The 15,893-nt window shown below is 46.0% G+C and overlaps 1 protein-coding gene across 8 annotated transcripts in view; it reads left to right on the top strand.

Annotated features, from left to right (window-relative positions):
- The window catches only part of TLN2 (talin 2), a 492,565-nt gene that overhangs the window by 334,651 nt on the left and 142,021 nt on the right, over positions 1 to 15,893 (top strand). For all 8 annotated transcript variants that reach the window (XM_043471776.1, XM_043471778.1, XM_043471781.1 and 5 more), the window contains 8 exons: positions 359 to 435; positions 2,896 to 3,076; positions 3,981 to 4,094; positions 7,054 to 7,162; positions 7,919 to 8,127; positions 9,266 to 9,364; positions 13,170 to 13,337; positions 14,800 to 15,094. In XM_043471776.1, the coding sequence (XP_043327711.1) occupies positions 359 to 435; positions 2,896 to 3,076; positions 3,981 to 4,094; positions 7,054 to 7,162; positions 7,919 to 8,127; positions 9,266 to 9,364; positions 13,170 to 13,337; positions 14,800 to 15,094 (1,252 nt within the window). The remainder of the gene's footprint in view (positions 1 to 358; positions 436 to 2,895; positions 3,077 to 3,980; positions 4,095 to 7,053; positions 7,163 to 7,918; positions 8,128 to 9,265; positions 9,365 to 13,169; positions 13,338 to 14,799; positions 15,095 to 15,893) is intronic.

Genomic DNA, 15,893 nt, shown 5'->3' with positions numbered 1-15,893 from the left:
CTCCGGGAGTTGGTGATGGACAGGGAGGCCTGGCATGCTGCGATTCATGGGGTCACAAAGAGTCGGACACAACTGAGTGACTGAGCTGAACTGAACTGAATTTTAACTATATGAAATTGTCTGTGCAATAATATATTACAGAAGGCATTATATATATGTGTGTGTTTATATATTATATATATGTTTCTTTTTCATTATAGCTATTGATTTTATTCACCTATCACTTATTAAATATCCCATACAAGGAATTTGGGATAACCTTAACGTACCTGCTTATGTGGCTCATTTTAAAAGGCCTCCTTAAAAGGATCTTGTGTCAAGACTTGCTAACTTTCATGTTTGTCTTGTTTTACCTCAGAAACAAAGTAAAGATAGATTTGGACTGGAGGGCGATGAGGAGTCAACTATGTTAGAAGAGTCCGTTTCCCCTAAAAAGTAAGTGTATTTAAGATCAGGGATAACTGCCTTCTCCCAGCATGGGCAGGTTTCCTCAGGCCAACTCTGGGCCTGTTGCCCTGAAGTCCTTCACGTGGAGGAGGTGATAATGGATGAGATAGATGAGTCTTGCTTCTCAAAGTGTGGTCCCCAGACCATTATCATCACTGTTGGGGTGAGGGCAGCTGGGGATTTCAGGGAGACACGGAAGTCCATGTGGTACTTAATTCCATCTTTAGACATGGTAAGCCTTCATGTCCCGTTTTGAATTTCTGATTTAAATGTCATAAACTGCATCATTATCATCAAAGCCTGGAGAGTGAGTTCAATTCTGTATCTTTTGGGCTAGGGACCTACCCAGTAGGGGAATTTTTGTTTATGAGACACTTGTTACTGCCGTGCTTGATACACATGTCATGAGGTTGCAAAGGGAAGTGGTAAGAACACGGACTCTGGAGCCAGAGTTACTGGGTTTCAATCTGGGGTCTGTTTTTCAATGTGTGGCCTTGGGGGCATTATAAGTTTTCTCTGTCTCCTTCATCTCATCTATAAAATGAGAATAATAATTGATAGTACTACCTTATAAGTTGATTTTGATGCTTGAGTTCTTAATAATTCCTGTAAACCTAATAAAGCACATTAAGCAATCTCTGGGACATAATACATGTTTGCTATTTTTATCATTATTTTAAATTTAGAACAGTCTCAATTTAGCCCCATTTTGTAAATGAGGAAACTGAGATTTATTAAAATTTAGGAATAGGCAAGACTTGTTGAGAAACCTGTTCACCCACTCCCTTGATGCTCATAGAGCATTGTAGTGACAGTTTTTCATGTCTGTACTGTGTGACCACCTTGCTGTCTTACTTGATCCCAGCAACATCCCCCATGGAAGAGGTAGGCTAGATCTTGTCGTCCTCAGACCGTGGATGAGGAATCTGAAGCTGCTGGAGGTTAGTTTAGATGCACAGCTGGGGCTGAGCAGGACTCGGATTCAGGTCTGTGACATCTCCTCTAGGGTGCTGTCCTAGGGCAGCATCTTGAACTCGCCCAGTCGTAGTCACTGTTTCTCTACCTTGGCCGCTGTGTACCACTTTCTCACAGTTTGCATCATAATCCCCTTGGAAGTGCTTCTCTATTTGTCCCCTATTAGTATACAACTTGGAGCCAAATTTGATGTACTGCATTTCAAGTACTATTTGGTATTTGGTACCCCTGGCAAAAGACTTGAATTTCTTGGAGTTATTAATGACCATCAGATGAATGTTAGTAAGCTAGTGCTTCCTAATAGGGTGAGCTGTGCACTTCACAGGATCCCACTGCACTTGAACTTCTCCTAGAAGAAGCTCAGTAAGTGTCTGTGCCCTGAGTGCTGGGACCCTCCCCTGCCTGGCGCCATTGCATCCCCTTCCCACTGCAGAGAGCATCACAGTCCGCGGAGATCATCATCACGAGATCTTTCACTTCTTCCTGTATTAGACATTGGCTGAGATCTTGGAATGCAGCTGAGCTCTAAGAGGAGCCTTAGATGCATCCTCTGTAATGCCAATTCCTCTGCAGATGTTAATGTCACTCCATGGATACCTATCGATTGGTACCCTAGCTTGACTCACAACCTTTGCCCTGGGCAACAGGAAGTGAACTGTGATGGTTCCAGAATCCTGGGGCAGAGGCTCCTGTGCCTTAATACAGCTAGTCACCAACCCTGCCCCACCCCCTCCCCACCCCCCCCACACAGACTCTCCCACATTCCCTGTGGGTTTGTCCTCTGGGTTATCAGATTCTTACCCTCATGTGCTCAAAGTCCTTTGCACTCACCTCTCATTGCAAGAAAATATCAAGAGGTAAAAACTTGAAAATTTTTTTTACTAGATGCCCTGGGAGTCTTCCCAGACTTACGTTGAAATCATCTGGAAGAGGTACCAAAGTCAGCCAGTCATCAGGGCTCCACAGGTGTTGAAACATCCTCTGTGGTCAGTGGCTTTCCACCTGGGGAAGGAGAGCTAAGCTGAGGGAAACGTGAAGTTCATTTCCACATTTCTTCCTTCAAACTAAGGATTACTGATCTCTGTCCCTAGGGCTTAGAATAGAACCTGGCCTGCAGTAGATTTGTGTTGAATGAACGCTATTTCAGGTAGAATTTACCAAATACTACATCACTATATCCAGAACATTTGCTTAGGCCTAGAACATCATTGTTTTCTGTGTCCTTCTGAACAGCTAATAGCGTAATGCCAGGAATTAATTACAGGACTGATGATATAAAAAGATTCTTTCATCTCAGAGTTTTGCCGAGCATTTTAGTGCTGTTACCTCACTCATGACTCTGTCTGTATTTGCCTCTTTTAAACTGGTTGTCATAGCACTAAGCACGAGGACTGCTGACCCCTGTGGTATCAGGTGAGGTGACACTCCCCGTGAGCGGCCAGCCCGCAGTGACCACAGCGTCTGTCCCCACAGGTCCACCATCTTGCAGCAGCAGTTCAATCGCACTGGGAAGGTGGAGCATGGTTCGGTGGCGCTGCCCGCTGTGATGCGCTCCGGCTCCAGCGGGCCTGAGACCTTCAACGTTGGCAGCATGCCCTCCCCGCAGCAGCAGGTCATGGTTGGGCAGATGCACCGCGGCCACATGCCCCCGCTGGTGAGGCTCCCAGGGGCCTTGCCCTGCCCGTCACCAGGCTGCCCCTGGCCCAGGGAGCAATACCAGCCTGGTGATGGGTTGTGTGTGTTATCCCCACTCTTGCTACTTCCTGTCTGCACCCTGGATCTTCAGCTGGGCAGTCCCAAATGCCCAATCCCCAGTGTGTTTTCTTTTAAATGGGTGGCTCTGGCAGTGCTCTGTCTAGGACTACAGGTGTCTTCAAGGGCTGGACAAGAGCCAGCGGCCTCTCCATGTGGTTTGTGAGTGAGGCCTAGGACCCTGCTCCCCCACTTGCCCGTTATCCCAGTACCCCTCAGAGAGGCTCAGAAGTAGACCATGTCTGTTCACTCCACACATCCCCTGAGCACATCATTGGTTTCTTGCACTGTGCTCGTCTGCCTGACTGGGGCCTCCCTGGAATCTTGTGCTTTGGGACAAGAACTTTTTGAAAGCAGAAGAGCCTGAAAGCCCAGAAGTGATTTAACTGAAGAAGTATGTTGGCTCTATTGTAGGTTTGGGTGAAATTTTTATTTACTTACCAAGAATTCAGATGTAACACCCCCATGATTCCTGTGCAGGGGAACTTCTGTTCTGAATACTCAAGGGTTGGGTCCCCTGAGCTCCCAGCAGGGGACTCTTTCTGAGGCTTCTTGTCAGCTAATTATGCTCTCTACACTCTGCTGATTATAATCACTCTATTGCAAACACCCCTATTTAGTATTCTATTCATGTAGTACAATACCTATTTCCAGCCCCAGTTGAAATAGGAGGTGGTTCAGGCAGTTTGTTGAGAGGTGCTCTGGACTGCTGTGTCTTGATCCCAGGTCCAATTTCCTTGCTTGCATAGAGGCTCTGTTGCCAGGTCAGGAGCATGGTGTGACCCCTGTGTTACCTACCTTTGCAGACCTCAGCCCAGCAGGCCCTCATGGGGACCATCAACACGAGTATGCACGCTGTCCAGCAGGCCCAGGACGACCTCAGTGAGCTCGACTCCCTGCCACCTCTTGGCCAGGATATGGTGAGGGTCGTTTAGCACTGTTTTTTTTCTTTGGTTTTTTTTTTTTGAGAATATTTTCTTTTTTTAAATATTTATTTATTTGTCTATGCCAGTCTTAGTTGCAGCACATGGGATCTTTAGTTGTGGCCTGTGGGGTCTGTTTCCCTGACCAGGGATTGAACCCGGGTCCCCAGCCTTGGGAGCATGGAGTCTTAGCCACTAGACCACCACGGAAGTTCAGCATTTTTATTTGATGTCTCTGCCCTCACAGAAAATGGGATTCTGCACTCTGGCTGGTTTCAGTGAGGTGAATCTCTGTCTCCAGCTGGTTGAGGTGCCAATCCATAGTTTTTTTAGAGATGGAGTCCCTGTCTTTAAGCTGCACCCAAGGAAGAGGGTACTAGAGGTAAAGAACCCACCTGCGATGCAGGAGACATAAAAGATACTGATTTGATCCCTGGGTTGGGAAGATCCCCACTCCAGTATTCTTGCCTGGAGAATCCCATGGACGGAGGAGCCTGGAGGGCTACAGTCCATGGGGTCACCAAGAGTTGGACATGACTGAAACAACTTAGCGCTTAGCACAGGAAAAAAGAATCATGAAATGCTACGGGCTATTGGCAGTACCCCTTTAGGCTAAGAACTTAGACTCAAGTGGGGCCCAAATTCCAGCCCCACGACTCAGTGACTGTGTCATTCTGGGCAACTTACTCTCTCTAAGGTCCACTTTGTTATCCCTGAGAAGGGCTGTTGTGAAGGGTTGACAATACAGTCACATACAAAGTTCTTCCTTTGTGTGCGGGCTTCCCTTGTGGCTCAGCTGGTAAAGAATCTACTTGCAATGCAGGAGACCTGGATTCAATCCCTGGGTTGGAAAGATCCCCTGGAGAAGGTTGCAGCTACTCACTAATTTTCTGGCCTGGGGAATTCCATGCACTGTATAGTCCATGAGGTCACAAAAAGTTGGACACAGCTGAGCAACTTGCACTTTCACTTCACAAAGTTCTGAGCCCCATACCTAACACAGTGCAAGCCCAGTGACTATTAGCTGGATTTGTTGTTAATACCAGTGGTTCTCACACTCTCAGAGTCACCCAGAGGCTTGCTAAAACAGACTGCTGGGCCCCTCCCCCATTTTTTCTGACTCAGTTGGTCTAGGGTGGGGCTGGAGAATTTGCATTTCCAGCAAGTTCTCAGGTGCTGCTGCCTGTCTGGGAACTGTGCTTTGTGAACTGCTGGGTTCCTACTACTGAACTTTTCAATGAGGCAGAGAGATTAACTGCCTTCCCATAGCTGCCATTGCATGAAATCATCAAGTCCCTTGCTGTTTAAATTGTGATCCCCAGGCCAGCAGCATTGGCAGCACCTAGGATCTTGTGAAAGGTACAGAATCTTAGGCCCTACCCACCCTTCTGAATCAGAATCTACATTTTAGTTCCCAGCTGTTTTGTGTACACAGGGAAGTTTGCGAAGCACTGGCTAGCATTGTCATTCTCTGTCCTGCTTTGCACATTAGAATCACCTGAAGAGCTTAAAGGACATAGCCTAGGGCCCAGGTCAGACCAAGCAGATCAGTATTGCTGGAGGTGGGGCCTGGGTTTCCATGGTGTTTCATCTCTCTTTGTGATTCTCGTATGCAGCCAGGATTGGAAACCATGGCTGTAGTACTGCCTGGTGTCATAGGGGCAGAACCAAGACACAATTTGTAGCCTCTTCTAATCCAGCCAGGACAGCTGCCTCCAAGTTCTCTCGGCTCAGTGTGGTTTTCATTTGTGTACTTGTAAACCTGAAGGGTGCAGCATCCTCAGAGCTGTTTCTGTCAAGTCTCTGAAGTTATTAAGTATTTTGCTTTCGGGAACTTGAGATTAAAAATACATATGGCAGCCTCCCGTATCCAGCACAGTTGGGAGAGGGAGTTTTTAAATAGCTGGACTTAATATTCTTGCTTCACAAATTTTTGAAGAATTAATATACAAAGTATCTTAGTGCTAGACATACTCTGAACCAAGATTAATATTTTGGGAATATTTGGGGAGGGAGACCAGAACTGTCTATTACCATGGGATCACCATTGCCAGTATAAGCGCTCATTTATTGACTAAGACCAGAAATGGCCAAAAGCAGAATTTGCTAAGAGTCACATGAGCATAAAGTATAAGAACTAGAAAGGTTTCAAAAGACCACTGAGTTTCTATAGCAGAAGAAATTTAGGCACAGGAACTGGGTGAAGTTTGCTCAATGTCACATCACATATTATGGATCCAGAGCAGGGGTCTTGAAGACCACTCCTCAAAATCCTACCGAGAAAGGTGCACATCAGCATGATATTCGTGTCATAAAAGACAGTTGCTATGCTGAGAGAACACTGTCAACTAGAACACCCTAATTCTCACTCCATTCTCTAAACAAATGAAGATGGGGTGGGGCCGGAGAATTTGCATTTCCAGCAAATCTGGAAATTTGCCTGCCAGATGCAGTAGACACAGGAGATACAGGTTCAATCCCTGAGTTGGAAAGATCCCATTGAGTAGGAAGTGGCAACCCACTCCAGTCTTCTTGCCTGGCAAATCCCATGGACAGTGGAGCCTGGAGGGCTATAGACCTTGGGGTCAGAGGGAGTCAGACAGGACTGAGCATGCACTTTGGTGCCTCTGTGCAGTATTATTATAAGATACTAATTACCTCCATTTTTTTTAACTGAATTTATCTATGTAAAACCACAGAAAGTTTCTGTCTCCAAGATCTTAAAGAAAAGATAACCCGAGTAAGAAGCATTGAGAACTTTCATTCCATGTGGCATGAATGAATGAGCAAGAGACCTGTTAAGGACATTGTTAAAGATGACGTAAGGGCCTCATGGGTACCGGCCCAGTGAGAGGAGTGTGGTCAGAATGCTGGTCTCATTTTATGGCATGGCTTCTCTGGTTTCCTGGGGTAACCCTGCGCAGCGATTGTGTCATGCAGTTATCTGGTTTTGCAGGCGTCTAGGGTGTGGGTTCAGAATAAAGTGGATGAATCCAAACACGAAATCCACTCTCAAGTCGATGCCATCACAGCTGGAACCGCGTCAGTTGTTAACCTCACAGCCGGTGAGTCCCTGAGGGATTTGTGGTGTATTGTGGTTTTGTTCAACAAAAAAGAGAGAAGTTCTTAGTCTTTGATTGAAGCAAGAGATTTTTCCTGTTCTGAGAGAAGAGTCTATTTTTAGGCCCTCACAATGCTTCAGGCATTTTCTCCCCCTGACCCAGGAGAAATGTGGGGACCCTCTCTTGCCTTTGTGACTGTATCATATGCACCCTCAGTGAAAAGCACTTACTCAGCTCATTGTCCATCAAGCTGCTGGACGTACTTCAAAATTTACTGAGGCCAGTTTCTGCCTTCTGAGAGCTTACAGTCTCAACATGGTTTTGTATGACTAGCTGTCACAGGTGCCTTCCTCCGTCTTGTCTAGCCGTGGTCTTCTCTGGATTGCACGGCTCTCAGCCTTGCATTGTCATGTGAGAACCAGGGATGATCTTGGCATCACCAAGCAGCGTTGCAGTGTTTCAGGGACAGAGTTGACCTCTCCAAGCTGCTGATCTTGGAGAGGCCTTCTGAAAAGGACCATGAGATGCTAGTTTTAAAGGTGCTCATGCTCAGAATCTCAAAGTATGAGACCTCGGGGTGAAAGGACCTCGTGAAGAGCAGCCTTGGAGATGGGGAGAAGATATGAGTCATCTGACTCTTGCAGGATGGTGCAAGGAGGCAGGGTCTGCTGCCAGTATCACCGTCTGTCTCGTGTTACCCTGGGCTCTCCACAGCCTTCACTGCCCTTCTTTGATGGTGTCAGTCCTTCTCTGTCCCAGGTGATCCTGCAGACACTGACTACACTGCCGTGGGATGCGCCATCACCACCATTTCTTCTAACCTGACGGAGATGTCCAAGGGCGTGAAGCTACTGGCAGCCCTCATGGATGATGAGGTGGGCAGCGGGGAGGACTTGCTCAGAGCCGCGAGGACCCTCGCCGGGGCCGTGTCAGATTTGCTGAAAGCTGTGCAGCCAACTTCTGGAGAGGTGAGCTTTGGGGTGAGCAGTCACTCAAGGTTCTTTTTTTTAACTTTTTATTTTGTGTTGGGGTATAGACGATTAACAATGTTGTGGTAGTTCCCAGTGGACAGTGAGGGGACTCAGCCATCTATATACATGGATCCATTCTCCCCCAAAGTCACTCAAGCTCTGATGAGGTAGATGCAGCCTTTGGGTCCCGTGGGACTCTTGCTTCCCTAGCTGCTCCTTCCATCCCAGTGGCTCAGGGTTTGGGGTTGCTGAACTGGATGCAGAAGCTATGGTGCAACCTTTGATACTGGCTAAGCATTACTCTGCTAACAAAGATCCACATAGTTAAGACTGTGGTCTTCCTAGTGGTCACATGCGGTTGTGAAAGCTGGACTATAAAGAAGGCAGAGTACCAAAGAATTGATGCCTTCCAACTGTGGTGCTGGAGAAGATTCCTGAAGATCTCCTGGAGAGCAAGGAGATCAAGCCAGTCAGTCTTAAGGGAGATCAACCCTGAATACTTGTTGGAAGGACTGATACTGAAGCAAAAGCTCCAGTATTTTGGTCATCTGATGTGAACAGCCAACTCATTGGAAAAGTGGTCCCTGATGCTGGGAAAGATTGAGGGCAGAAGGAGAAGAAGGTGTCTGGATGGCATCACCGATGCAATGGACGTGAACTTGGGCAAACTCTGGGAGATGGTGAGGGACAGGCAAGCCTGGCATGCTGCAGTCCATGGGGTCACAAAGAGTTGGACATGACTGAGTGACTGAACAACAACAAGCTCTTAGAAGGAAGCCTCCCTTCCCCCACCCAAGACTACTTGATTAGATGTAACCTCAGACTAACACACACGTGACAAATACACGTGTAAAGGGAATACAAGTCTGTACCCTAATTTCCTACCAATTGAATGAGGCTTGTTAATTGTTCGTTTCAAATCTATTCAGACATTGCTGGTTTTGAGCCATCAGCCAGCTCCTTGCATGGATTCTACAAGGACGTGTATGTCTCCTGTCTGGCAGACAGTTCCAGAGTTTCATGGGGTGCAGGAGGAGGCCATCCTGTAGGATTCCTCTTCCCGTACTGCCGTGTCTGATGGTGCTGCGGAGGCAGCGCCTTCTCTTTCCCACTAAGATGTGCTCTGTGTTTGTAGCCTCGACAGACAGTTTTGACTGCCGCTGGAAGCATCGGACAAGCCAGCGGGGATCTTCTGCGGCAGATCGGAGAGAATGAGACTGATGAGCGATTCCAGGTAAGATATTTGCCGTGCATAATCTTGGAACCTAAGTGATGGTAGGGAGAAGGTAATGAAAAACTGAGTCTTCCTTGAACTAACAAGAGAAAGGTGAAGGTGGATTATCTTAGAGTGTGATCTTTTATGTGTTAACGGAAAAAAATTTTAATTGAAAAACTCAATTCACTTACACCATATATCACCACATTGAAACATCTGCTTAGCTGTTCTTACTAGTCAGCATGCTGCTGACTTTAACTCAGACATGGAGGGAATAATATCACAACCATCCTTATATCACCCACCCAACTCTACAGTTATCCACTCATGGCCAGTGTTGTTTTATCTATTTGGGGCAGTTTTGAATTGCATCATCCTTGAGTCTGCTTGTAAGAGTGAAAACACATGCACTCCCATACACTCTGCTCCCACATAGCACAAGCATTCCTTTGTGTTGAGAGCTTTGAATATGTCTGTGTCATATTCAAAACCACAAGTGTGGCAGAGAAGTCCTTTTTGTCACCCCCCTCCCCTTTTTTTTCCAATACCAAAGACGTATCCTCTGGGGACCAGCTGTTGCCACTGTCTGCAGCTGGCTGGATGCACTGCCAGCTCAGACAAGGTCTCAACTTGTCTGCCTGTATTCCCGGCCCCCGCAAATGGGGTGGGGAGGCCTCCTGCTGGGGATCTTCAGGCCAGACGAACTCCTCTTCTCACATACTTATGGACAGATGCCTTTCATTCCTCTTCCTCCTCCTCCTAAGTCTTAATTTTACAAGTAACATACAAATACATTCTCATTAAACTGCTGCAGTTCAAACCCAGGTTTTCAGGAAGGTACCCTTTTCTAAATCCTATGTCAAGTTCAGTGTTTGGATTTTCTGTAGAATTCAGAATAAAATCATTCAGCTTTCTATTAACATTCAAGTTGCCTCAAGGGGGGCAATTTTGCTTGCTATTTTGTCTAGAACTACTGGATTTCATCACCTCAAGATGTGTCAGTTACTCTAAGATATGATCATATATGTTGTGGTACATTAAACATGCCCCTTCTCCTCTACTTTCCACATTCCTGGGGTGCTGGGAACATAGGACTCGTTCAGATCCTGCATTAAGGCATGAACATTCAGTGCATGAATGTTCATGTGATCAGGGAGGCTGAGACACAGAATGGGTGGTAGGGGTATTCCTGGAAGCCATTTCTGTGCTAGCGTGGCCAGTAATAACTGTAAACAGAACTAACTGTAGACCACATAAATACAACCTGCTAAAGCCAAGCTAATTATGTCCTCATCCTTACTTCCCCTTGTCTAGATCCCCAAACACATGTGTTGTCCTGTGGATTTTGTATTAGAGCAAGTAGTTCTTTGTAGGTAGGTACCTACTTAGAAATTGCTTAATTACGAGACTCATCCATTGGTTTACTCGGCTTAATTATCTCGAAGCAGTCAACTTATTTTCTAATGTCTGGGAAAAGTTGAGAGGGAAGTCACAGCTCTTCCTTAAAGCATCTCATATATCCTTGTGGGTTTTTGGGGGTTTTTTAAAAAATAGATTTTTCCCCTTTTATTCTTTGACAAACTGTTTCTATCACATGTAAATATAAACTCCACCTCCAAATGTCTGCTTCTGTTCAGATGGGCTAGAGAAGCAGGTTCAAGTTCAGGATAGTGTCCCATGGTGGTTTTCTTAACAGGAAAGACCTGGCTTGAATGTTTCCTATTTCTGTAAGGTCTCTAGGTAAACACCAGTGCAGTAAGGTGATCCTACAGCCTCCTCCAGTTGTGGGTAACCCCTGGCTTACTGACATTGGATTTCTTGCTCTCTTGGTTTTCCAGTTCTTGAGATCCTATCTTGGAGCTTTTTCATGAGTTTTCAATGTACTGCATGTTCCCAGAGTTAACAAAGGTTTATTCTACATGAGCTGCATAATAGTGGTCTTGTTGAAAAGTTTGACAAGGGCCTTGTCAGCAACTATAGCCATAGGATCATGTTCTTTTTCTAACTGTATTTTTGTGTGTGGGGGGGGGCACAAAATTAGTAGGAGAATCAGGATTTCTTTAAATTAGTCTAACAAAGCCTTTTAGAATAATCAAGAGTTGCATGACCAAATCTTGGTCCCTGGGTGAGAAGATGGATTCCTTTCGAGGGAAGGAATACTTTGACGCATTTTGGAAGACTGCTTTTAAAAATCTTGATAATAATTTGTGACTTTCAAATTTTGCTTTCACTAAGCATTGAGATAGAGGGCCAAGAACCGTAACTTAACTTTGCAGGCTGTGCTGGGATCAATTTCTAGAAGTTATATGGCAGATGAGTGCCAGTCAGATCCCAAAGGCCTCTTCACCTCTCAGCACCACTGGCTATGGCTTTTCCTTGGACATTGAGTAAACACCAGAGACCTAAAAAAGACTGGACCAAACTGCCATTTTCAGACTGCTTTGTTATTGTCCATTTTAAAATCTCCTTACATGGTGGATTCATGGGTTTCTGATTTGCCTGGATAACATATATAGTTTTGGGCTTTCCAAATGACTCAGTGGTAAAGAACCCTCCTGCCAATGCGGGAGACATGGGTTCAAACCCTGGGTCAGGAAGATCCCTTGGAGAAGGAAATGGCAATGCGCTGCAGTATTCTTGCCTGGGAAATCCCATGGACAGAGGAGCCTGGCAAGCTACAATTCATAGGGTCACAAAAGAGTGGCAGCAACAACAAACAGATAGTCTTTGCTCTGTATAAAATTGTACAGGCAGAGCACTCTTTCCAGTATATCTCCTCATAAAATATCTTGTAAAGACTCTGTGGGTGCCCTTTGCATTCAGAATCAAAAGTGCTTTTCATTATCTGATGCATTAATAAAGACTTCTGGCCACATTTCCTCTGGGAGAAAGCCTCGATATGTTGGTTCAAAATAAAATTGGCCTATATGTTTGGGAAGGCATTTCCAAACCAAATAAATGACCTTCAGTATTAAAAGCCAAGAAGTGCGTTAAATGTAGCAGTGGTGATTCTTTAGGTCACAGAATGGTGGCAGACCTGATGGGGTGAGTCAAGGGATTCTCCAGCCCGCAGGCAGAAAGCCTTTATGTTGAGCTGCAACATAAACTAATCTTTAAAGGCTCAGAGTGCTTTGCATCATTGGTGAGGTCTTCTTGAGGCTGGTTTATTTACGTAGGCTCACTTTCCATTTTCATAATAATTAATCTCCGTCTAGAAGGCTACAGGACACTGAGAATAACTTAGGTTCAGAGAATTCATGAGCTCTTGGGCTGGAGGTGCTGTCCAAGCATGTTCAACGTTGCCCTCTGGAGGCCAAGATGTGGCTGAGTTTCTGATGACAGCTTGGATCCTTGTGCAAAGTAGAAATCCGAAAGATAAATTTTCAAGTCACAGTGGAGCATGATGACATGGCAGGCCATGAATCTCATCCTTCCTACCACTCATAGTATATATTTTCAGCTGGATCTACCACATACTCAGGAGGTGTTGTCAAGATTCTAAGTGTTGTTTAAATGCACAAATGTGAATCAATGGTTAAAATAAAAGCCCTTCCTTCAAATTAACCTATTTTAGATTGAAACCTATGCTACTTATAGTACAGGAGACTGTAGTATTAGAATTAAGTCTCCTTCCTTAATTAGCTCTCAGACTAACTTGACATTTCAGTAAAATAAGTGGAAAAAGTGTTATTCTAAAGTACTGAAGCAAAAAGGTCGAATGGAATTTTAATAAAATATTTAAGTGGGCACCAAGCTTTATTTTCCAGCTTTGATGGATGATTAGGAAAATATAAATAACTATTTTCTGTTTCCCTTTTCTTAGGATGTTTTAATGAGTTTGGCTAAAGCTGTTGCCAATGCTGCTGCCATGTTGGTACTAAAGGCAAAGAATGTTGCCCAAGTGGCTGAGGACACAGTCCTCCAGAACAGGGTGATCGCCGCTGCCACCCAATGCGCCCTCTCTACCTCCCAGCTTGTGGCTTGTGCCAAGGTAAGCTGGTGGGCACCCCAGCCCTTTCTTCAGAGTGTCACATGCTCTTATCCGCCTCCAGTCATTGAGAGGAAGCAGGGACAGAGCTTGTTAAAATTGTCTAAGATTCAGAGCTTGCTTCAGGTGTCTTTTAGGTGAAATGGTAGTATTTTAGCGTAAGCTGTCCAATTCCACTTTAATAATTTTTTCCTTGCTCAAGTCCTCAAGAAATGGTACTTTTCTGTGTCTAATTGCCATTTCTACATGTAAATTGCTGTGTCTCCCCTTCGGACTTCTCAGTATGTCTTATTTACCCCCGTGCACAAAGAGCTCTTGGATTGTGCCGTTATAGCATTATACATGGGTTCAGTAATAATCTGCAGAGTTAGTGGGAGCCCTTTATGCACTGCACAGTATCAGAATGAGGGATAATGATGTAGTTCATGGTTGTCATTAGAATAATCACACTCTGTATAACGCAGTTCCTCATGAAGCACCATCACCCCTGGTTTACTGAAGTGGAAACTGAGGCCCTTAGATGTTACTGAGTAGATTACAGCCACAGATATCGTAAGTGCCTAGACTAGGCTTGCAACTCAGGCTGGTCTAACTTCAGATACCCTTGCCACTCAACCACGTGTATCTTCGCTGAGATAATGCATCAGAAGGTGGTAGGTGTCAGTTTCTCCTCCTGATGATACAGCATACTGTACAGATCTGTAAGAGCTTCCCTCATGGCTCAGCAGTAAAGAATCCTCCTGCTAGTGCAGGAGACGTGGATTCAATCCCTGGGTTGGGAAGATCCCCTGGAGAAGGGAATGGCAACCCACTCCAGTTTTCTTGCCTGGGAAATCCCACGGATGGACAGAGGAGCCTGGTGGGTTCCAGGCCACAGAATCACAAAGAGTCGGACACAACTGAGCAGCTGAGCACACACACATGGATCTGTCATCTGGTTCACCCCGGCATTTCCCGTCCTAGGAGAGGGTTCGCAGCATCAGTCGGAGGTATCATTGATGGTCTCCCTCCTCCTGCTTTCCTTGTTCACCAGCCTAGTTTCACAGATGCTGATGCAACCCCCTCTACTCTCTCAACCATGAAGCAGACTTCCAGGAAATATATCCTCTGGGAAAAAATCATAATTCTTTTACATAGTCTTTATCTCAGCTTGGAAGACTCAGTTCAGAGGCTCCCAAGAGGAGGAGGTATGAATGGTAAATATCAGAAATTTCTCTCTACGGAAGTAGTCAGTAGTATCAATGGTTATAGAGCAGTAATGGAGGTGAAAGTTAGTGGGCATCTAAAAATCGCAAAGTGAAAAGGTTGATCATGAGAAACCTCCAGTGATGGTTCAGTCTAATCCCTGGTCCTCTAAGTAAGGAACTGAGGCCCAGGGCATGGACGGACATGGCGGAAATGCTAGTGGGCACTGGAGACTAGACTTGTGATGCGGTGCCCAAGACCCACTCCCGTCTCGCTTCAGGTCGTGAGCCCCACCATCAGCTCCCCTGTGTGCCAGGAGCAGCTGATTGAAGCAGGGAAGCTTGTGGATCGCTCAGTAGAGAACTGCGTCCGTGCCTGCCAGGCGGCGACCGACGACGCTGAGCTGCTGAAGCAGGTCAGCGCGGCCGCCAGCGTGGTCAGCCAGGCCCTCCACGATCTCCTGCAGCACGTCCGGCAGTTCGCCAGCCGAGGCGAGCCCATCGGTCGCTACGACCAGGCCACCGATACCATCATGTGTGTCACCGAGAGCATCTTCAGCTCCATGGGCGACGCTGGTGAGGGGCTGGGCTGTGGGCTGAGGGTGGGCCAGGCGGTTTGGGGTTCCCCGATGGCGCTGACTGGGAGCAAGTCAGATGATGGTTGCCTGGACGCCTGGTAAAAGAGCAAATGCTAATCACTCTCAGTCAGAGCCTTCTTCTGAGGCTGGGAAAGATAGAAGGCTCCTAATCTGCCCATCCAAGCAACACCGACAGGAAGAGGCAAGAATGAGGCTTGGAAGTTTATTATACTCAGAGGTCCCAGTCAGGGCGTCTCTGCCTGTCACACAGGGTCACAAGGGAAGCATCAGGTTCTGACCAGATGGCAAGAGACAGGATTGAGGAGAGAGCTCAGGACATTGCCTTTATTGGGATTTCTGTAGAAAAAGCAAGACGGAGCAAGATGAACAACCTAGGTTTGACTCATCTAAATAATTTCAGCTGGCTCTTCCCTTATAGGTGTGATCCCAAGTTGCCTGGTCCATGGCTCTGGGATGATGAAGGCAGAGAAATATTGCCTCCTGGCCTGTTAGGGGCCAGATAGAGGATGGCTCTGGATTGGTTAGTTTGCCACCATACTCTTGGCTGGACCCTTTCCTGTCTCTATCTATTGGTTAGCTTTGTGAAGGGCAATTTCTTTCCTACCAGAAAAGTTTTCCTAAGATGTCAAACATCACTATACATACGTACATATATACAGACATACACACACACACACACATATAAATAACTTTTTCAGCCTATTAGTTAAAAATTATGTCTCCCCAGACCCAGTCCATCACTATCCCATCTAAATCTCTAGAAATTTCCACTTACC

Source organism: Cervus canadensis, chromosome 6 (genome assembly GCF_019320065.1).
Source record: "Cervus canadensis isolate Bull #8, Minnesota chromosome 6, ASM1932006v1, whole genome shotgun sequence".
In the NCBI taxonomy this organism is placed as follows: Eukaryota; Metazoa; Chordata; class Mammalia; order Artiodactyla; family Cervidae; genus Cervus; species Cervus canadensis.
This window is presented reverse-complemented; position numbering and strand designations above follow the sequence as displayed.